The sequence below is a fragment of the Leuresthes tenuis genome, unplaced genomic scaffold (genome assembly GCF_036924035.1).
Source record: "Leuresthes tenuis unplaced genomic scaffold, fLeuTen1.0.hap1 SCAF_11, whole genome shotgun sequence".
Lineage (NCBI taxonomy): Eukaryota > Metazoa > Chordata > Actinopteri > Atheriniformes > Atherinopsidae > Leuresthes > Leuresthes tenuis.
Genome location: NW_027325365.1, coordinates 23,687,829 through 23,711,836, shown reverse-complemented (window position 1 = coordinate 23,711,836; position 24,008 = coordinate 23,687,829). Strand labels below are relative to the sequence as shown.

Here is a 24,008-nt window from a genome sequence, read left to right as displayed (position 1 = left end):
GCGTAAGACTTTTTCCTTCTGACTCCTTTTGAACTACACTGACATGCATTTTTACACATTCCTTGGCCTCAAACTTGTGCCTTTGACAGCTGAGTTACAGCCCTTCACACTTTTGGTTTCAAGCCTGGCATCTTGTTTTACTACATGGAAATGATACAACGTAACCCGGCAAAAGCCAAATAGCAACATACTTTTTGTCATATTACATAAAGTTAAGAAAAGCTGGTGCAGATGCAGCGAAAACACGCAGGACAACGCCATCAGATTTACACGCACGGCTGTGAATATGCAGGGCTCAGACGGAGATTTGCTTTTACCACGATGTTTTCAGTTCTATAACTGTAGGGGGCGCCCAAGAGCAACAATTGACAGATTCTCAAGGGGGTAATTTAAATGAGACCGAGACGAGCGTTTTTAAATTGGAGCCAGGTTCCTGTCCAATAGCTGAAGGCAGGGTTAGACGGCAGAATTTGGAGAGCGTGAAAACTTGGCGTGTTGTCACATTTTAATGACGTGTCATGCTGACGGGAGTATTTTGGGAGGTGAGCCAGGAGGGAATTACAGTCACGTCATGTGTGTTTGGCATGACAGTCGGTTGTGCTAAAACAAAGTGAGATTGTGAACAGACTGGGGAAAGAGTCAGCATGTTGTTTGTCAGCGGTGTCGGAGAAGGTTTGCAAAGGAAATGATTCTCCAGGAAAAAGAGTTGCTTGGTCCTGTAAATATTTACTGTAGGTGCTGAGCAGTGCTGAGGTGAGGGAGAGACATCTAACTGAAGTGGTCAGGTAGAGTGGAATATTCAGCCCGAGTGTCAGAGGGCAGAATAAAAAGCAATATTTATGTTTTAGCTATGGTGGAAGGAAGGGGAATGTGCTGACAGCAACAAACCGTTGTGACACTAGAAGATTGGATCCCAATATTCCGCCCAGAGGAATCCTGCCGCTGAAGATGGACAGTGTGGACACAACCCCCCTCGATGAGTTCTACTAAATGTGTTCAGAAAGTCAACAGAAGCCACGAGACTGCAGACTCAGCAATCTGGGAGTTAGTGTCAAAGAGGATGGATGACGATGGACAGAAAGGAACCTCCGATGGAGGAGAACCTGGAAGATGGTCTCATTGATACATAAAAGATGACAGATGCATGTTGAAGGTTACCACGGGACAAAGAAATGAAATGGCCCATTTGATTAAAGAATTTTATATATTGATGTAGGATTTAGACATTTCACATTGTTTTGAAAACAAATGTGATACTCTGACCAATCCTCTGACACTTCAGGCTACTGGGAGGTCTACTGGGAGGTGTACTGGGAGGTCTACTGGGAGGTGTACTGGGAGGTGTACTGGGGGGTGTACTGGGAGGTGTACTGGGGGGTGTACTGGGAGGTCTACTGGGGGGTGTACTGGGGGGTGTACTGGGAGGTGTACTGGGAGGTCTACTGGGGGGTGTACTGGGAGGTCTACTGGGGGGTGTACTGGGGGGGTGTACTGGGAGGTGTACTGCGAGGTGTACTGGGGGGTGTACTGGGAGGTGTACTGGGGGGTGTACTGGGAGGTCTACTGGGGGGTGTACTGGGGGGTGTACTGGGAGGTGTACTGCGAGGTCTACTGGGAGGTGTACTGGGAGGTCTACTGGGAGGTCTACTGGGAGGTGTACTGGGAGGTGTACTGGGAGGTCTACTGGGAGGTGTACTGGGAGGTCTACTGGGAGGTCTACTGGGAGGTGTACTGGGAGGTGTACTGCGAGGTGTACTGGGAGGTGTACTGGGAGGTGTACTGGGGGGTGTACTGGGAGGTCTACTGGGGGGTGTACTGGGGGGTGTACTGGGAGGTGTACTGCGAGGTCTACTGGGAGGTGTACTGGGAGGTCTACTGGGAGGTCTACTGGGAGGTGTACTGGGAGGTGTACTGGGAGGTCTACTGGGAGGTGTACTGGGAGGTGTACTGGGAGGTCTACTGGGGGGTGTACTGGGAGGTGTACTGCGAGGTGTACTGCGAGGTGTACTGCGAGGTGTACTGCGAGGTCTACTGGGAGGTCTACTGGGAGGTCTACTGGGAGGTCTACTGGGAGGTGTACTGGGAGGTGTACTGCGAGGTGTACTGCGAGGTCTACTGGGAGGTCTACTGGGAGGTGTACTGGGAGGTGTACTGGGAGGTGTACTGCGAGGTGTACTGCGAGGTCTACTGGGAGGTCTACTGCGAGGTCTACTGCGAGGTCTACTGGGAGGTGTACTGGGGGGTGTACTGGGAGGTGTACTGGGAGGTCTACTGGGGGGTGTACTGGGGGGTGTACTGGGAGGTGTACTGGGAGGTCTACTGGGGGGTGTACTGGGAGGTCTACTGGGGGGTGTACTGGGGGGGTGTACTGGGAGGTCTACTGGGAGGTCTACTGGGAGGTGTACTGGGATCTACTGGAAGGTGTACTGGAAGGTGTACTGGGAGGTCTACTGGGAGGTGTACTGGGATCTACTGGAAGGTGTACTGGAAGGTGTACTGGGAGGTGTACTGGGAGGTCTACTGGGAGGTGTACTGGGAGGTCTACTGGGAGGTCTACTGGGAGGTGTACTGGGAGGTGTACTGGGAGGTCTACTGGGGGGTGTACTGGGAGGTGTACTGCGAGGTGTACTGCGAGGTCTACTGGGAGGTCTACTGGGAGGTCTACTGGGAGGTCTACTGGGAGGTGTACTGGGAGGTGTACTGCGAGGTGTACTGCGAGGTCTACTGGGAGGTCTACTGGGAGGTGTACTGGGAGGTGTACTGGGAGGTGTACTGCGAGGTGTACTGCGAGGTCTACTGGGAGGTCTACTGCGAGGTCTACTGCGAGGTCTACTGGGAGGTGTACTGGGGGGTGTACTGGGAGGTGTACTGGGAGGTCTACTGGGGGGTGTACTGGGGGGTGTACTGGGAGGTGTACTGGGAGGTCTACTGGGGGGTGTACTGGGAGGTCTACTGGGGGGTGTACTGGGGGGGTGTACTGGGAGGTCTACTGGGAGGTCTACTGGGAGGTGTACTGGGATCTACTGGAAGGTGTACTGGAAGGTGTACTGGGAGGTCTACTGGGAGGTGTACTGGGATCTACTGGAAGGTGTACTGGAAGGTGTACTGGGAGGTGTACTGGGAGGTCTACTGGAAGGTGTACTGGGAGGTGTACTGGGCTGAACACAAAGACAGAAACGCCAAAACATTTTTCTTTTATTCATGCGTTTCAGCTCCAGTCCATAAACTGTCAGAACAAGAACAAACCAAAGTGTGATCATTGATACGGCTGCTTTTCTTTACTTTTTGTAAAATCCCAAAACACTTAAACTGATACAGTTTAACTGATTGGACAGCACTGTGCTCTTTTAAAGTCCACCTTCTATCCTATGTCTGCTTGTCAGTTAAATAAATGCATTTTTATAGTGATCATCTACAGTTTTTGGTCCTCTTACTGTAAATCTCTTCGGACAAAATTAGAAGCTGTTACCTTCACCGAGAGGCGGGGGCGAGCGTGAAGATCGGCAGAAATAAATCGGCTGTTTATAAATTCACTAATCGACGCGAAAGAGTTGATCTCGGCTGTCAGATGGGAGCGTGCCACCCCTGATGTGCGGGGGGGGCGGGAGGATGGAGATTTACTTGGACTTGCAGGGAGACGGATGTTTCACCATAATCCAAGGGGTTTAGAGAAAGAAGCAGGGATAATGTAGGGAGCGGATGCGCAGTCATTTCTTTCCCTTCACCCTCCCTGTCGTCTCGCAGATTTTCATGAGAAAATATTAAGTGTTCGTTGAAGGTCGTTGACCTTGCAAAGAACTTGGCACAGCACCTCAGACCGTGTGTGTTCCCCTGAAGGATCGTTCTGGAAATGTATCCCAAGAGAAAATGCTCCTTTCCTTTGGGGGAAAAAAACAACTTGAGATGTTCTATCCAGCAACAATGCGGTCTTTGCAGGTTTCATTGAGTTTAAGGGCTATTTGCCTGTTGGAGCTTGTAATGTGACAATTTGTTGCGACAAAATACAAAGCACATTTCCAGAAAGGTTGAGAAGCTTTATTTAATGCTGCAAAGGCTTAAATCTGTCATTTTTCAGTCCAGAGAAAAGATTTTCACTGACCAGCTTCGTTGTGTTTAGGAAATAGAAACAAAGTTAGATTCTGATAAAAGTCGTAATCCAGTCATGTTTACCAGTTTGTTCACTCGTCTCTTAATTCGATTTTTCAGTGTTTGAGAACTGAGGATACTAATTGTTGGGTCTGAGTCGAGGCCTGAGCTGCCAGCAGGCCAGTCAAACACACACACTCTGCGTTGTTATTCGTGTGGAACGAGGGCCGGTTTTGCCCTGATGATGTAACCACTCCCCTCCCAGGGAACGATTCCAACGTACACCTCTGCATCCACTGCGAGTCATTCATGCCGCGGACACTGTTGCACACCCAAACCATCACGGACTTTCACACCTTTTGCTGATGGTTTTTCTGATCTTTGGCATGTACAACAAGACGTCAGCTAAAACATGAACTCCTCTGACCACAGAACACGTGTCCACTGGCTTCCACTGCTGCGTTCTTCATCTTCAACAGCAGTGCTGCTGCTGTGAAAATGAGCGGGAAAATGAGCCGGATAGCCCTAAAAGGAGTCTTACGAGAAGCGCATCATTCATACTAGAGTATCTGTTAATTTGCTGATTTTTTAAGATTTTAAGCTGATTTTAAGATTTTTAAGTTGTTGCTGCACAAATTTCAAAACTTTTCTTTAGAAAACTTCTTTAGCTCAACACGCACAGTTTATGGCACGTGGACGTCATCTCTGACACCATCAACAGGTGGCCTGAGGAAGTCATTTATTTACAACGCTCTCCGATGCCACAAGTTGATAAAGACTATGAAAATGAAATAAAATAAAGTAGAAATGGAAGTTTCCTGGATTTTCAGATTACATTTTCAAAGCAAATGCATGACATGACCAGGGAAGAGAGCTTCATTTCAGACCCTTAAAGACTTTGGAAAACACTGCTGGAAATGCACCTTTTTAAAAGGATTTTCATTGGCAGGAAGAGATGATAAGACGACTGATTTAGCAGCGCATGCATGAGGACTCGTGATGCAGCAGAAGGGTGCCTTTTTGATGTACAGCAGAGGAATATGTGGCAGTTGATTTTTAAAGCTTCTCTGAGGGACTGACGGGAGAGGACAGCTTATTATGAGGACATCCCAGTTGACATCCAGCAGATTTGTTTGCCTGCTGTCCCACTGCGGCTTGAATTACCCAAAAACAGAGGCATCGCTTCTAGTCCCACTGCTGCTCAGTTTAACCTCGGTGATCAAAAGTTGTGCATCGCAAAGGGCTCTGCAGACTGAATTAGCCTCTGAATTGTCGACTGTCAGTCATACACCAGTAGGTGGCATCACAGACCAGCTGCCTATTACAGCCCAGTATCTCTGCATTGCACCCAATTAACTGATATGACACAACCAGCTCACCTTAATAATAACCTCTCTGTGGCACAGCCATTAATATACACAGGCTTTATACCTACTGCTGTTAGAACCGTAGGTAATGATGAAGCATTCTCCATACAGCTGAGTGGAAGTCTCACGTGAACACAGTTAGATTTTTAGTTTGTGGCTTCTTCTCTGTGGGTTGTGCGTACAGTAAACATCTTCCGGGTTCCTTTTACTCAGTTTGATTATTTCCAATTTAAATGTTTGTCGTAACCGCAGCTAGTCTCAAGCACTGTGGGTGTTTGAGAGGCTGGGATCTGCCTGGTTTCTGTGAGCACAGTGGTCCGTTATAGCGCTTCAGTGTAAGTTCCATATGGGAACCTATGTAAGCATCGTGTGGTAAAGGCCTTGTGAAGACTGGGAATATATTTTTAGTTTACAGCAGAGAGTCTTCCATTCAGAAGCAAATGAAAAGTAATCACTGAGAAGGAAACTGAATAAATCTGGTGCCAGGGCCTCAGCACTCGAAACACAGCCCCTTCCGCTCGTGTTTTGGCACATTTACAAGTTTTCATCAGTATGCCAGAGAGCGTCTGTATGCCCCACTGATATCGTATTTGACACTTATTCAGTGGCACATCACAAGCTTAGACGCACACTGAAGGCCGGTAATTAGGACGTTGATGAGTCACTGATTCGTTTGGGCAGCTTTTGGTGCGTTTTTAGCATCGAGGGCAAATTTGAACCGTGAACCTTTTTTTTTTTTACTGAGCTTTCAAACAGTACAGTAGAGAGATCCACATTCAGTATGCCCCTGTGTTTCTTATTACGTCCCAGCAAATCTTTATTAATAGATCGGGGACCTCTGCGCAGCTGAACAGGCAGAAAGAGGAGCTGAGCTATCCGTCCCTTCCTCTAACAAGCACCTGCACCGCTGGGAGCGAACCCATCGCCAGGAAGGAAGTTGTAAATAATTTAGCTCGGTAACGAAGCTCACAAGATTTTTGTTCATAATCTACAGTATATTTGACATAACTAAAGTTTCCTGTTTTATGATTTGTCTTTGTTAAAAGGGACGCCACAAATCTCTTTAAGTGCCAGAGGAGAGCTTTTATTCCCCCATGCTGCTGAAAACATAATGGTCCAAGGTGTGCTGAAAATGTTTCAAGCTTTTGTTGCTTCTTGGCCTGGTTCTGCCTTTGCTTATGGGGGTGGTACAGGTTCAGTTTAGTGCTATTTGTCTCTGTTGGAGCAGCGATGGGGTGGTTCTCAGCCAGTGTCCATGCATACAGTTTGAAAGTGCTTTGTTTGCAGGCTTAAAAGCTGACCAGCTGAACAACTTCAAATGATTATATAAGTACGAACACGCACAACAACACCAAAGGGGCTAAGATGAGAGTTAAAGAAGTGATTATAAAGGATTTGCCAGCCCTGCCCCCTCCACAGTTTTCACAGCATAAATAAAGGCTGGTCTCTGCCGCTTGGAGCCTGGTTTCTGAGTGTGCTGGAGGATCTCAGGCTCTGCTCCAGAGGCTCATACGGGGGTATTGAATGACAGCGTTTCCTGTCGACACTCAGGTCTCCATCAGCACATATAGATCAAGGCTTCGTATTTCCCTCTTAGCGATACACCAGATGCTTTCATGACTTCCATAATAGGATGAGTCTTGCCTGTCAGTCAAATGGAAGCCGGCATTTTTTTTTAAATTTTAGATTCCATGATGAAATCAGTAGAAACTGTCTCTGATAAATATCGTATATCTGCCTGATGCACTTTTTTGTGACAGGAAGATTAGAGAGCGGATCGGGCTATTAGTTTGGTCTCCAATCTTAGATCAACAAAGTGACCAGTCGCACCAAAGGGAAATTTATACTGTTTTTATTAATAATTCTTCATATTAAAATCTTATCTTTTCATGTGACCTCTGTGCTGTGGCACAGATCTTAATCATGCGGGTTAACATGATGAAACTTTAAGGTTGCACAACACCATTCAGAGATTCTTCTTTTTTCAAAGGACAATGACAAAAACGTATCCCTCCCCAGGCTCTCACCACTGGCAGTATCCCAGGCTTCATTGATGTGGTAATGAACCTAAATTCCCCCGCCCTGCTGGAGGACAACCTCATTTGGCAGGCCAAAGCAGCGGGGAAGCGGATCGTCTTCTATGGAGACGACACCTGGGTGCGCCTTTTCCCAAAGCACTTTGTGGAGTACGATGGCACCACCTCCTTCTTTGTGTCGGACTACACTGAGGTGAGCCAAGCTAAACGGTGTGAGTGATGTGTTTTTCTGCTCATATCAGTGAAGGATTAAAGCACCGGGGGGGCTTACATGAAGCAGGAATTAAAAAAAAAAAAAGTTGCTTTCTGTTCGTCACGGCGATGATGTTTAAGCATATGGCTGGCGGCTTGAAGTGACTCACACACAACACAGCTGTCATGTTGGGAAGAGTTTCGATGCTCCAGAAAGTTTCTGTGAGATTGAGATTAAAAAAAAAAAAAAAAGAAGGAGAAGAAGTCAAGTAATTACGAAATACGCAGTTTGATAAATGAAGTACAAACATTTGGCCTGCGTCATGCTAATGTTTGATTTAAGACCAGCTGAAAACCAGGGAGGCGAAGGGCTGAGATGAGACCTCCTCATCAGTAAAGGCTGAGGCCTTTACCTGCAGCATCTGGATTGTGAGGAAAGGGAACCGTAACAGATTATCTGTTCAAATGTTGTTTCGATACAGGTTGACAACAACGTAACCCGTCACTTAGATAGCACCCTGAAGAGAGACGACTGGGACATTTTGATCCTCCACTACCTGGGCCTGGACCACATCGGTCATATCAGTGGACCTCACAGCTCACTCATCCAGCCCAAGCTGCTGGAGATGGACGACATCATGAAGAGAATCCACAGTGCTCTCGTTACAAAGGTAATTTCTTTTCTTTTAATCTCCCTTTACGATACAGTGCAAATGTCTTAAGCCGACCCTCATATCTTTATGCTTTGCTTCCAGGGAGCAAGGCTGTCTTCTTTATCTTTTAAAGTGGTCTTGAGCAGTAGTTCTCCAGGCCTTCCTGAAAGTCTTCCAAAGTTTTTCTGCAGACACTGGCTGCTTTTTTCCCCTCTCATTTTCAGTCCAGTCCTTGTTCGTGACCCTTTTCGAATGAATGTGTTTCTCTGCTTGTTAGTTCTCTGAGCCGCTTAACAGTGACCCGACGAATCCTTTGAGCATAAAAGGGCGCCTAACTCAAAGGATAAACAAGGGTTGTTTCTCCACATAACAGACACCTTAGTAAAGAACAAAGTTTTAATTGCATTTTTAGACGCTTTTAAAGTTGAATCACTGAAAAACGCCAAAGAGAACACAATTTGACCTTCAGTCGATCCATCTACTGTTCACTGAAGCCTCAACAGAAATGGTCTCCAGCAGTACCCGATATTGGCAAACCCACAGAGATGAATGACCCGACTCTGCACGCACCTCTGGCTTTCTGGCTTCGTTGTTTGGGTCATCGCTGAGCACCAGCCTCCTTTCTGCTCTTACACCAGTCAGCAGATGGCAACACATGGTGACTAACTTACAAACTAAATGGAGCACTTAGCTGCAGAGGAGCACCAAGGAGACTGAGTGAGAGGGAATAGTGGGACTATTGATATGAATTGCGTCACTTCAGATGCTACTCAGTTACTTTATGTCAGCTGCCAGTAGAGCTGCTCGTAGTTGTGTTGCTCAAACTAATTGCAATGTTGTTGTTGAGAATGACGAGCAACTATTTTCATACTTAAACAATCTGCTGTCTAACTTCTCAGTAGTTGGCTTCTGCTGCTCAAATGCAAATAGGTTTTATGTTTTTGTGAGTATTTGGACATGAGCTGAGCAATGCTTGGATCTGGCATTATTTGAAGAGAGGTCTGAACAGGTTCTATCATAATGAAATACAGCCATGTTGTCAGAAAACAAAAAGCATGTGATATAAAAGAGAAAAAAACAGGGTTTCTGTTGTTGTTGACTTTCACCTGTTGTTGACCTACCATACGTCATATAAAATGGATTCATTTACTCTTAAATTAGTCTGTTTTGAGTCGACATCTCCTGATTAAAAGCATTTAACCATTTAAGCATGACCCTGCGTAACAAATGAAATGCAGGTAAATGTACAAATATGAAAAAAAGTCAATAATAAGATGATTTACTGTTTATGATGCATTTCTGATGTTATCAGCTGCAGTGATGCCATAGATGTAATAAACCGACTGCTCCGCTGTTATCTTTAATGTCGTCTTTTCGTGTGCATGTCCTGTGCTATTCCTTTCTTTTTTCTACGTGATCTGACAGCTGTGCATGCATGTTGTCTTTGCACAGTGTGTGAGCTGCTAATTGGTATTGTCTCACTGTCATTCTGCTGGGTAGCTTGTTCTTAGGTTGTCAAGACTTGTCGACATGAGACCGTTATGTCCCCCCTTCTTTCATTCCCTTTTCGGTATCATTTACGGCACAGAGTGCACACATCCTTGTAATATTTCCCTCTTTGTAAAAGATGAGATAGAACCTCTTTTGGGATACGTTCACGCAACATTTCACCACATCCCAGAAATGTATGATTCTGTCTCATTTAAACCTGCTTCTCCAGGCTCGTGGCAGCATCTGTGCCTTGTTTGCTGTTGCAGCAAATGTGCTCCCTGGCAGCTCTTTGACTGAAAACCTTCATTTACATTAGTGAAACTGTACCTCTTCTTATCGACACCAGCAGCATGACCTAAATATAGATGCAGCCCACTGAGGTCCCGTGGGACATCTTATCAGTTCATGCTTTTAACAATTTGGGGGGTGTTGATCCCAGCATGTCGGGGTGTTTCGCTCTCTGCGCGGCACACAACTCTCTGTCGTATGCTGCTGCATCTCAAAGCGCTCAAAGGACCGCTGGCTCCAGCTGCAGCAGAGAAAGGGAGCGCAGCATTCAAATGCCGGCCTTAAGAGCTCCATTTATCATGTGACGTGAGTCGCCCATTTCAGCGAGCTCACATCGGGGGCAGAGAAAAAAGTTTTACCCGCAGAGCAGACAGCAGCAGCACGTTCCATTAAAACAAGATTGAAAAGGCTGACGTCCTGGTCAGGAGGACCTCAGTCAGACCTGCCGGTTAATGGAGTGCGCATGGCCCCAATCTTCTTTCCTTGATATTTTAGATTTTAAGGTTGGTTTCTGATTTGCTGCTTGAAACTTCTTAAATCCAAACCGCATAAATAAAAGGTAATCCAAGTCCCGAGAGAGAAACCAAACCGAGAGTCTTCTTCTTTCAAATGAACTGTGCTCACACAGAATAATCAGCTGCTGGCAGATTTCTTCGACCACATTGTTAAAGAAAGCATGTCACATAGTATATTATTATGAAATATCTGTAACATGCTTGGCTAAATCCTCAGTTTTAAAGTACCACAGCACAAGGAGTCCTATCGATATTTTCTTACAGTTTAATCACGATCGCAGTTTAGTCGCGACTTTTACAATCATTTGTAACTATTGATTTTTAGTTTACTGAACGGTTCAACCAAACTACGGTATTTTCCCGTTTTACTCATGCCATGCTGGTTAGGGTACTGTCTCTTTAAGTGGTTGAAAAGGTTTGTAATGTTGCCAGTGCGGACCTTGTCTTTTCAAACTTTGCAAATAACTGTCATTTGTGCATTGTTCTTAGGGACCAACTCCTCCGTTCTGTTGTCACATTCAGTGATAGCTTCCTGCTACACTCTGAATCAAACAGGGTGCGTGAGAGGGGGAGTGACGATTCCACGCCGGGGCCCGTACTTCACCATGACTGCTTGATTGCTGTGTCTCTTGGGCAGGCATTAAGCAGACGAGCGAACAATGTGATTTTAGCTTAGGAAAAAATAACAGATTTGCCTGTGCAAGAGCATAGAACAGCAATGGCCAGTATTGTCATATCATCCAACCGTCTATAAGCTTTGGTCAAGCTTGCAAATCTCTATGTCTGGCAGAGGCTGGACATGACAACAATTCATCTTTTGTTACTGATAGGGGGGTAGGATGGAGAGGGGGATTAACAGGTGGATTTGGACGGTGTCTGCAGTTGTTGATCTACATTCTAACCCTTTCCTATGGTCATGAGCTGTGGGTAGTAACAGCAGCTGAAATGAGCTTCCTCCGAAGGGTGGCTGGCTTCGCCCTTAGGGATAGAATGAGGAACAGGGTCATTCACGAGAAGCTAAGAGGAGAGTAGATGATTCTCTGCATCAAAAGAAGCCAGTTGAAGTGGTACGGGCTGGTCAGCAAACCTTACGGATGTGAGGGGGAGGTCTGGGGACCTCAGACTATGGTTAGTGACAGAAAATGGATAAATTAATCCATTTTTTTTCGCTGTTTGAACGCTAATATCACTGATATTTCAAACCTTTTACCTACACAAGTGACCATAAATTCATGTTTAAACTATGCAGCTGTTACTAGTTCAAGTATTCAGGTGAGTTTGTTCTTTAAGCTCTTCTGGAGCAGTCCGCTAACTTCTGGAGCCCCTTTCGGGTGGAATCACGGAGCGTGAAATGGAAGTCAAGAGCTTCCATCTGCCTCAGCAGTCTGTTTGTTTAAAGCGAGGTTCGTCTCCATGCTTCCATTCGCAGGTAAAAGGAGTAAGAAAGAGGCTCTCTCTGCGTTTGGCTCGGTGTTGTTCGGTACTGGTCTGAATGTGTTCATTGCCTCCCTTGTGTCCAGTGCCATTTATAACATACAAGAGGTAAATCTGGGACAGAAGATGGTCTTTTGTTCTTTTTGTGCTGAGAAGAATCATAATGGGTCATCTAAGCACCACGGCACAGTTTAACTCCCAACTGCAGTCTTTGCATTTATGGTCCTTTTTAAAGAACTTGTGATCAATATTTCTAAAGCTCCAGTGAGAAAATAAAGATATGTGCTGACATAAGCACTTTCTAAGCCTTCTTTCCTTAAATGAAGCTAGCGTCTTATCTGACTTTGCTTCCGAACACAAAAGCAGAATTTATCTGTGCCGTTCAGCAGTCACTGCTTCCCTCTTTCTTTCAGGCTGCGTATGTTAGTTTATGCTTAAAAGAATACATTTTTCCATCTTCAATAATAGATGAAGTGTATGGCCTTTGATTCTCGCTTGTTTGTGTGAAACTAGTCTTTCGAGAGTACTCTAATTTGGGGAAGGATTTGGTTTTTGTTTTGCTAACAGTGGTGTTGTGGGTCAGCCGGCTCTGCGGTGACTCATAAGTCGTCCCTGTCGAGTTTGTCGTCACCACAGGTTTTCGTGACTCCAGTTGAAAGTGAATCACTTAAGCAGGAAACCGAGTTTGATCAAAGTCTGTCATCCTCAGCACACTGTTCTCCCCTTGTGTTTGTTTTCTGCCTTTGCTGTTTATTTTATGCAAGTCTGGAGATGAATGAAACTGCACCCCGGAGCATTTGTCATGACTTTCTTTTTCAGAAATAAGAATTGAATACCTCACCTTTGCGCTGCTGTTGAATGTCGCCAGCGTAACCTCATCAAAAATCTCAGATGAAAGCAATTCATTACCCCAGCTGCCTTCATTTTAGGGCTCTTGTCTGGTTTGCAGACTGGATGTATAGTTGCTTCCGAGCTCAAACGGCTCACATTTGGTTTTCTTCATCAGCACATGCAGTGGTGGCTCATTAACCTTGGCGTTTGCTTCTCTCAGGAGGCAGAGGGATCCTTGCCCTACCTGCTGGTGCTTTGCGGAGACCACGGCATGTCGGAGACCGGCAGCCACGGAGGCTCCTCTGAGCAAGAAATCAACACTCCTCTGGTCCTCATAAGTCCGGCCTTCAAAAGGAAAGGTAAACTGTGTACTCATCATTAACTTGAATGATCTTTTTTTTTTTCTTGTGAATGTGGCTCATTTCTTTTAATAATGTAATGAAACTTTGGAAGGAAGCGCTTTCTTTCTTTTTTCTTTCTTTTTTTTTGGATCACACATACTGTCACATCAGTTTCAGCGTGAGGTTTGGTGTCATCTGTGCAAATAGATGCTCCCAAGCAGAAGTGATGAATGAGCTCGAGTGAAAGTGTGAGTGTGATAATTGCTTCTTTGTCAGTGAAGCCTATTTTTGAGATCCTCCTCACACGGTTATGTTTTAAGATTTATTTATACTTTACATCATTCATGCTAATTAAACACTTACAGTTCGGTGACGCTGTTTTGCTGCACAAATTCTGCTTCAGCGCTCTAAAAAAACTTGAATGACTTGCTTACCTCAAGGATTTTGTTCTTAACAACGTAGGTTTTATGGATCACAGTAAACCCAGGAAGCACATGAATGCCAAATTCCTCCACGGATCAGCATCCCGGGCCATCTGAATGAGCCGCTCACCTTCACATAGTTTACAAAACCCACACCGTTTCTGTTCTGTGAGCAATCCCACATCTTCTCACACTTTAAAATGTTTATTTTCATCAACCTTTATTGACAACAGGCACATAAGATTGTGGTTTTGTCTCTTTTGTAGTTATTTCCCTGCTTTCCCCCTTGAGACATAGTCTGCCAGCCGTTTTTCACCTTAGATAGTGAAAGCCTGACGTCTTTCTGTCCACCAATGAAGGCTGTACATGTACATCAGTGAGCGCTGGTGCTCTGTACACGTTTGATGAGACCTTTTCACCCCCTTTCTCATCGCATCTTTGGGTTGAACACAGTTGTAATATCCAAAAATCTCGTGCAAAAATGAAATATCCTGTATGAATATCTGAGAGTCTGAATATTTAAACCAAATACTGGCATTTACAGCTTCAGTGTTACATTACCAAAACGGCAGGTGTAAACCCTCATGTTGGCATTTAAAAACTAGAAACTGAATTTCTACTGAAGGTCTGAGTGAAGAATTTGACCTACGAGCATTCTTTTAAAAATTCTTCTTCTTTGTAATGTGGCAGCAGGTCTCCATGATGAGTTTATTTGAAAAGATGTGCTTCTGGTTTGTCTATAGGTCTGAAGGCTGTGATGTTTTGAATTGGTTGTATTGAATCCTTTTTTTTCTTTTGAATACTCAGCTGCTGTGATGAGGTATTTTATTTTAAAAACTGCTCTTTTCACACGAGTCGAGGTGCTTCCACATTGGTGCAGCTACCCAGATTTTCCTTTGTAGTTCTCACACGTTTATGTGGCGGCTCACACCTACACCTGGTGTTCTGGTGATGTGACACATCTTCAGACAGAGGTGCACTGGTGTTGAAACATGTTTTATATTGTCTGTTGATCGCTGGACTGTCATGTGACAGACTTAGATTGTCACGACTCGTGCCAGTCTTTCCTGTACATATGTTTACGTTGATATTCTGTTGTATTTAGTCTCTCAGGAGCTGAGCGCCTCCTGCACAGTCGTCTGTGTATCTGACACTGATATCAGTGATATGATGGCATTGGAGGGGCTGTTTGAGAGCTCGTTTTGATGGATGGATGAATGAGAAGCACATATTAAAGTGCTTTGGAGAGCCTGGATGAGGTTAAAGGTGCTCTGTAAGTGCGTACCTTTTATTATTCAGCTTTTTATCGTATGACTTAGTGTAAAGCTACGAGTCGCAGTGTTCTCAGTCTGAAATCATTTTTCACCTCAAGGTGATCCTCGAGTTTTATAGAGCTTATCGGACGTGGTTCACTTCTAATGTTTAGGCTTTTTAAGTTTTGATTTCCTAAAACTGACAAACGATCCAGCTATCAAAAATCTATACTGCGTGTCATGTCTGTTTCTGAGCTGAAAATCCTTCCGGTGGTAGCCCTCGACTCCCCTCAGGCTTGGCAGATCTGTATTTAGAAACTGAGCGAGAGCTCCGTCACTTTTCTCCAGTTTGGCCAGTTTGGCCATGATGGAAGTATATTCCTTGTATTGTCCTCACAATGCTATTAGATAGAAGAAGTGTTTATAGGTCCGGTCATCTGGCCTTGAACTCACTCTACCTGCAAATTCCCCGATGAGCTCATCTCCTTTTGTTGCATGACTGGATTAGTCAGGATTAAAGTCAGTAAAATTCCTTAATTCTTTTTTGTGTGTTTATTATAATGTGTAGAACATGTACATATATAGTTATTTTGAAAAACATTCATCAAACTTGATTTAGAGCTTGTTATGTCTGTGTTATAATTCTACAACGTTGGGTCAGAGTGGCAGTGAAAACAGCCTGAGCTCCTTACACATTACATCAGGACACTGCACTGATCACATGATCACAAACTGAAAGCAAAATGTAGTAGAAATTTAAAGTGTTAGATGATTCATTGTAACTAAGCGCTAGATGTGCTTTTCTGTTAAATTTTTACTTAGTTTAGCTTAGACCATAATTAAACACATGAATAAATTGTATGGGGTGTGTGAAACTCCAGCATTTATAGCAGCATCTATAGCAGCATCTATAGCAGTATTTATAGCAGCATCTATAGCAGCATCTATAGCAGCATCTATAGCAGCATCTATAGCAGCATTTATAGCAGCATCTATAGCAGCATCTATAGCAGCATCTATAGCAGCATCTATAGCAGCATCTATAGCAGCATCTATAGCAGCATCTATAGCAGCATCTATAGCAGCATCTATAGCAGCATCTATAGCAGCATCTATAGCAGCATCTATAGCAGCATCTATAGCAGCATCTATAGCAGCATCTATAGCAGCATCTATAGCAGCATCTATAGCAGCATCTATAGCAGCATCTATAGCAGCATCTATAGCAGCATCTATAGCAGCATCTACAGCAGCATCTACAGCAGCATCTACAGCAGCATCTACAGCAGCATCTACAGCAGCATCTACAGCAGCATCTACAGCAGCATCTACAGCAGCATCTACAGCAGCATCTACAACAGCTTCTACAGCAGCTTCTACAGCAGCATCTACAGCAGCATTTATAGCAGCATCTATAGCAGCATCTATAGCAGCATTTATAGCAGCATCTATAGCAGCATCTATAGCAGCATCTATAGCAGCATCTATAGCAGCATCTATAGCAGCATCTATAGCAGCATCTATAGCAGCATCTATAGCAGCATCTATAGCAGCATCTATAGCAGCATCTATAGCAGCATCTATAGCAGCATCTATAGCAGCATCTATAGCAGCATCTATAGCAGCATCTACAGCAGCATCTACAGCAGCATCTACAGCAGCATCTACAGCAGCATCTACAGCAGCATCTACAGCAGCATCTACAGCAGCATCTACAGCAGCATCTACAGCAGCATCTACAGCAGCATCTACAGCAGCATCTACAGCAGCATCTACAGCAGCATCTACAGCAGCATCTACAGCAGCATCTACAGCAGCATCTATAGCAGCATCTATAGCAGCATCTATAGCAGCATCTATAGCAGCATCTACAGCAGCATCTACAGCAGCATCTACAGCAGCATCTACAGCAGCATCTACAGCAGCATCTACAGCAGCATCTACAGCAGCATCTATAGCAGCATTTATAGCAGCATCTATAGCAGCATCTATAGCAGCATCTATAGCAGCATCTATAGCAGCATCTATAGCAGCATCTATAGCAGCATCTATAGCAGCATCTATAGCAGCATTTATAGCAGCATCTATAGCAGCATTTATAGCAGCATCTATAGCAGCATCTACAGCAGCATCTACAGCAGCATCTATAGCAGCATCTATAGCAGTATTTGAAACTCCCTGTATCTTTGTAGTTTTTTTGTTTGTTTTTTAACTTCTAAATGATCCAGAGCTATTTTTCTCAGTGTTGCCCAAGCAGCAGTTAGTAGCTTTAGGAGACAGAAAAACAGGTTCTGAATGTTCTGCAGTTGCTGGGGGGATGCCTGTTGCACTGTTTAGGGACAGGTGCGAATGGTTGAATGTGAACCTGGAAGTGCTCTGCAGGGATGTGTGTTCCTTTTAGTGTGATAAACAACTTGACTGTGTCAGAGATGGAAAAGAAGGACAGACTCTGAACATGGCTGAATTCATTCAGGAAGAAATGCCTGCTGGTGCCTCCAGACAGCTCTGCTCCCAACAACGTTGCAAATTTCCAACATTTCCCTAAAAACTTCCTAAAATGTAAAAAATCTGAAAACTCTTTAATTTCTGCATCCTCCTGAAACAATATCTGAGAGGTCAAGAACATTTTTGCTCATTTTTTTCTTACAGGGGTACCCGCTTGTCTGTTGATGGAGACGCACTTCTGTAACATCCCTTCACTTAAGAACACCTCAAAAGACCCCGATAAACACTGTTGTTCCAGGAGCAAAACTCTAACTTAATTTTGAATCCACTAAAACTTTATCGAGTCTCTTCATTCTGTAAGGCAGATACTTTCTGATAGCGACACCTTATCCACAAACATGTGCAACATGGAAATGAGCTCTTATCTGCTTAATGTGTCATTTAATGCAATCAGTGTGGTCATTAGTGGAACTGGCTATTTTTGGGAAATGAGGGGTCATTAGTAGAGAGCGTATCTGGCTGCTGTTTTCATTAGCACACGCTGCACCGGCTCAGGATTCACTGCAGGCTGAGTACCTGGCTTCACTTTTTAATCTCATTGCATCATTGAGAAAACCACATATTGGCAGACCATTTAATTGACATTGCTTGGGAGGATCCTGAGCGGCAAAGCCACTTTAATCAGAGCGTGTGGGGAACAGGAGTGTGTGGAGTTCTTGTTTATCTCAGTAACTACTTTTCTCTTTTTTACGCTTTCCACTAACAGATGTGGTTTGGTCATTTTCACCCCTCGCTGTTCAGAAAGCTGGAGGCGCACAGTTTGACGCTTTTCAAGTTCTTCTTCTCGGCTCACCTCAGAGAGCCAGGCCTGTGAAAACTTGACGCCTGCATTGCACATGCTGTACATTGGTAATGGACTCTCAGTCAGTTATTTCCTCAGGTCTCTGTCAAATGTCTGTGACATACTTCATAATACCAGTCCACCAGCTCGCTTTTTAACCATAAACTAGCTCTATTCATTCTATTCCTTTCATTAGATTAATATGAACTAATTGTTTTTACAACAAGCAGATTTACCTTAATTCTAAGCATTCTAAATGAATGACAAAGTCATAAATACTCTTTGTTCAGATAAAGCATATTGATTTAAATACTTAGAAATAAACAATGATGCCTCAATTCATTTTTTGACCACATTATTACCATATGCCAGAGCTCCCAGTTTAAATAACCTGAGAACAAACCCACCCATAAAACGGATAGAGAAATGCTTGCATTTTTATTTCCAAATACTTGCATTTCCCTGGTCTGCAGTTCGACCACAGACAGTTGGTCCCGATCCCTCTTTTAGCCACAATTTCATCACAAATCGTGTTAGAATAGGCCGAGTTGAAACAATGCATCACAGAATGTAACACGGGTCAAAAGTCATGTGATGATTCCTTTGTCACGCATCGGTTTCATCAGCTGTGGGCTCCATTCGTCCGGCTTTAGGTTTTTAAGGCTAACCTAAAGATATAACACATAACGCATCACCTCATTTCTTTCTTTGGTTGAGTAAACTCAATGTTTTTACCACTTTCCCTCCCCAGGTGCAGCGAACGCTGGACGAGGAGGCTGGATAAACTCTGAGCGGCTCACTGAATTAGATCATTTTCAAACCTAGTCCCCCCCCCCCAAAAAAAGTGACAGGGTTGTGGGTTGATGCCGTCTGCAGACACCCAAATATATGCTCTCAAGCATAGACAAAGAGTTTTTTTTTTTCCCTCAAAATATTTCCACTTTAAGCAAAGGAAATGACAACAATGAAGAATGCACCAAATGGAAACTTGGCAGCACCAAATGGAAACTTGGCAGCACCAAATGGAAACTTGGCAGCACCAAATGGAAACTTGGCAGCCCTAAAAGCCCACAGCAGCCGCATCAGTAACTTAGGCACGCACGTCTGTGATACACTGGACAAAATTTCAGGCGACATTTGTGAGAAAGAGAGTAATGAACTGAGACCATATATGCGGCAAAATATTTAAACCCCGTCATAACAAATGCTGACTTAACTGGGACACAATTTGTCAAAAGGAAGAGAAATGATGGCAGCTTTTGAACAAAACAACTGTAATCTTTGCATTTTTCATGTAAAATTAGCCCGATTCTGGAATGAATGCGGCATTTTTACCAGCTGCATTTGTCTCATCTGTGCATCGGAGCGCAGTGTTTATGACACAGGGCGCAAGTCGCTCTGCAGTGTGCACAGTACAAAGTAGATGTAAGTCCAAAAAGGTTTGGTTGGATGCAACTGAACAGGAATTCAGTCGGTGGCAGGTATATCTCGTTTGTACAAATGGCAATTATCATATTGGATTTTTTCATACAATTAATTTGGAATCTGTATTTACTAGATAGTCCTATTTATTAGAAAATATTCTAACTTGAAAAAAGTTTCCATCTACTTTGGTGATTGGTGCATGTGCAGCAGCTGAAGGCCCAGCTTCAGTATTTTCAGACAGGCAGCACCAGGTAGCAGATTTAAGCCAGCCTGAAATACTCTGGTGGCAGATTTATGGCAGCTGAAGACGTAATTCAGGAGAGTCTTTGTCCTGCTGCAAATCCGTCTCCTTTTAATATAAAACGGATAATCCCTCCCCATCTTATCTCATTGTGTTCAATATCCAAATTAGCACTTATCTCTGGGGTTCATCCCAGTCTTTAATCTTTGGCTGTCGTCTCACTTCCAGACGTGTGAGCTGTGTTGTTCATTTTAGAAGGTTTTTTTCTTTTTTCTTTCTTTTTTTTTTTTGACACCAATGTTAATTCATTACTGCAACCTGAAAACTTCACTCAAACACGAGCGTTGTACGAGGAGACTCCCGCCCTCCGTTTGTATCCTTGGAAGCTCCCTGCAGGAAGTCGAGTGCCGGCGCAGACGTGCTTGACAGGGAGAAGCGCTTTGAAAAACAAAAAACCTCAAATCCCCGGATAGTGATATTCATGTTTTTTATTTTGTTGTTGCGGTTGTTCGACATGTTGTGACAACCCACCTCACGGTTATTAACGGGGGATTAATGATTCCAGAAGATCTGTGGAACTTTTCCTGTTTGGATCCGGGCGTCAGTGTTAGATTTTCCAAGCGAGCGTTGCCCTGGTTCCAGCCAACAAACAAGATGTCACAAATGCACTTTGACTGTTTTAGACACTCCTCAGAGCTACCGTGTGCGTGTGTGACCGCACTCCACTGAGCCGAGGGCTAAAAAGGAAGCAACGAGGTGTCGAGGCTCCTGTGATGAGAGCAAAATGCACCTTTAAATTAATTTTACGCCGTCTCTGACTTCCGAGTAATTGAAAGCCGTGGGATGTTTCCCTGTTAGTGTTTTTGTGAGGTATGACTTCAGGAGAAAGCCTCGTCTCCCAAATTTATCTTGATGAGGCTTGTGAAATGCTTTGAGACAAGCTCTTATTGTGTAAACGGAGAAGTCCTCCACCTCTGACAGAAGGGAATTTTAGCGGTTTTCCCAGCACCTATCATGAAAATGTTTTATTCCTCCGTGGAATGCTGGTGATGTGATGAATTGTGACTTATGTTTTTATGTGAGTAAATATCCATTTTGCGACCCAGTATCGCAGATTGATGTAACACAATTCAGCGTTTGACTCGATTTTGGAACGCTCCTCCGTACTCTGCAGCTTTTTAAGGAAAAATCCGCTGCTGCACGAACAGTTTCCTTCAAGCGTATCAGTGGAAAGTAATCACAGGGCTGAACACCGTGATCGACAAAACACACCAAAGCAAATCTACCACAAAAATATTCCAACGTGGAGAAGTGCAGGGACTATGTTTGTCATTATTTTGTCATCAGTTTCACTCTCTTCCTTCTGTGCTTGTGCCCTGTCACGTTAGTGGGGAACGAGCAGCATGGCGTGGTGGAGCAGGTCGACCTGACTCCGACTCTGGCCCTGGGACTGGGCCTGCCTATATCTCAGAACAGCGTTGGTCGTGTCATCGCGGCTGTCTTGGAGGAAACCTCACTGCGAGACCAGCTGCGCTTCCTGCATCTCAATGGCCACCAGCTCAGCTGCCTGCTCAAAGACAGCATGCCTGACTACGATAAAGGTGAGTGAGAAACTCGCTGTGCTGTGGCTCCTGACTGAAAGCCAGGACCTTGCCTGACAGCTAGTCTCATCATTATGCTGTTTTGTTTCGAGACTTCTAATAGACTTCAGTGGCTACTTTTTTTTTCAGTCACACAGCAGTGAGGCTTTTGGCACATAATTCAAGGTGTAGTTCACTGCGAAATACAGTGCGGTACTTTTTCTCTCACCTGCTGTCTGTCAAAACTCTTCCTGAAGTCTGCAGAGCTGTCAGACTTGTGGGGAGTTTTTACACCTCAGCCTTAACCCAAACATTGAAGTTGACAGAGAGATTCATTCTGTAATTTGCTAAATGAGCCCTGTCACCTGCTACTCGTATTCATACTCATTCGTGACTTTAACTAAAAGCAAAGTAAATGTTAGAATTGCATCTCTGGGATGGACAGAAGTGAATGCATGAATACTAATGCAAGTCTGAGCGTGAACACACTAAAATACTAGTATGCTAACGCAGACAAGCTAACTATCTCTTTATCCCGCTCACATTTTGGTGCAGATAAGGAAATGTTACAGACAGGGGTGGTAGTGATTGGTTGTTTGTTTTTTAATTGTATAAACGATGTCATTAATCACAAATACATACAATAATAAGGTAGAAGAGAAGAGATGTGCAGTGAAACTGCCTCGTTGGACCACCATGGGAAGCATCTTACTGTTAATGAGATGGAGTTACAGGTGTGAGAGTCACAAAATGTATAAAACAAGCAAGTCCAAAAAAGTCCCCTTCCCGGCTGTGTCAGAAGCACTGATGATTCGACCAACAGCGGCTTGTTTTAACGTTAAACTCTGATTTCCCAACAGCGCCACAGCTCGGTGTCCGACAGCAGAGAGCAGCTCCGGCCACTAAAGTTGCAAACGAGCAGCAGCTCGCTTAAAACGGGAGTAATGAGGTGTGTCAGCGGCAGTTTAGCGGCGGTAATAAATAGTGACAGATTTCCTGCAGTGATAAAGTTGTTGCGTTTGTAGACATCAGTTCCAGCTGAGCAGAACTTAGGTTGACTACAGCAGGCAAGTCGCTTGACCGTGTATCAGATGGCGTGACTGTGACTTTGTGTAAAATCTATACGACTCTGGGCTGTGCACAGACGGGTGATCTATTGCACACCGTCGCAGGTTATTTACTGTGGAGGAGTGCAGCTCGTTTGCTGTGTTTAATAGTTTGGATTTTTAAAGGCCAGTCATTACATCGCCATTTTAAATTAGGTTTTTTTTTTCTTCCCATTTGATTTATTACTCAAATCACCTGTTAATCATCTGTCCTTCAGACTCCTGATATAAATGAGCTGAATTTGCAGTGAACATGAAGGGTTTCTGGCTCGAATGAGGTTCGCTGTGTTTCACCCGTTTAAATGTTGCATCGATTCTTGATTGTTAATTCGCAAAAGGAACTCATTTCAGGTGTGCGTCTGTAGTGCTGACAGACTGTGCAGATCTGCTGTGACTAAGAAGCGGTTCGCTCAAAGTGGAAGTCAGGTGCATCAAAGCCGCTCCTCTGCGTGTTTAACCCGAAGCAGTCTGATTTAGAAACGAGGGTGCAATCGTCTCACAAGTTCAAAAGATTCAGCTTATTAAGGCTCAGTGCCACGGAAATCCTCTGCAGAAGTTGCTGTAAAAAACATTTACGCTGCATTACAAAAAGAAGTAGCACTCAAAAATACTCATTCAAATAATAATGTCCCAGATAATACCTGAGATGTCTCCGAATACAGTAGGTTTGTAGTTTTCTTTTATTCTTATTTTTTATTGTCACCCGTGTAAAATGTAGAGATATGACCGCAGTGTGCTGACTGAAACAAAGGCTGTTTTTGGCCAAGACGCACTCTGCTCCCGGAGGAACTGAGTGTCTTTAGCTAACCTTTTCTGAGCTGATTCCTTTAAGCATAAATTTCCTTTAAAGTGTGTAAAACTCCTCCCGGAGGACTTTGAGTTTGTCATCTGCTCTTGAACATTAATGCTTTTCACCCTTTGTGCAAATGCATGCACATATCTTCCCTCAGCGTCGCTCCCCTGCTTATGTCTCGGGGTCACACTGTTTGTCAGAGTTATCCATCTTTGAGCCTCCCCCACCAGTCTTTAAACTGTCTCCTTCTCCTTCTTCTTCGGTCTCTGGTGCTGTCCTTCACTTCATCAAACGCTAAGCACACTAGTGGCAACCACTGCAGATGTTTGATTGGTCAGAAGTAATTTGCCATAAAAGACATAAGAGAGATTAGCAAATATTTTTTAAACAAGGCAGTTTCATATTTGGTTACTATTAAAAGCTGTTTTTCCGAAAACTGGCATCAATTCCTTATTGTACATTCAAAAGACTACCAAAGTAGTTAATAAATGGTGCCACGGTTTCTTACCCAGCTGAAAATCAAGAGCTTGTGACTCTAAAGTGAGAAATGCCTACATTAGTTTTATAGATAGCTAGTCTGGAAGATTAAGGGTGGAAGAGATGATTCGAATGATGGAGCCTAATAAGAATGCACAAAAAGCCTTGAAATGCAGCATTAACCTACCTAC

At 44.1% G+C, this 24,008-nt stretch overlaps 1 protein-coding gene across 3 annotated transcripts in view; it reads left to right on the top strand.

The window, feature by feature from the left end:
• pigg (phosphatidylinositol glycan anchor biosynthesis class G (EMM blood group)) overlaps positions 1–24,008 on the top strand; it is a 154,951-nt gene that overhangs the window by 2,205 nt on the left and 128,738 nt on the right. For 2 of the 3 annotated variants that reach the window (XR_011917826.1, XM_072396188.1), the window contains exons 3-6: positions 7,473–7,682; positions 8,164–8,352; positions 13,114–13,252; positions 21,250–21,462. Coding sequence is in view for 2 of the 3 variants with exons in the window: in XM_072396188.1 (XP_072252289.1) it covers positions 7,473–7,682; positions 8,164–8,352; positions 13,114–13,252; positions 21,250–21,462 (751 nt within the window). In the remaining variant the exon portion in view is untranslated. The remainder of the gene's footprint in view (positions 1–7,472; positions 7,683–8,163; positions 8,353–13,113; positions 13,253–21,249; positions 21,463–24,008) is intronic. The other variant, XM_072396189.1, reaches the window with a different exon arrangement.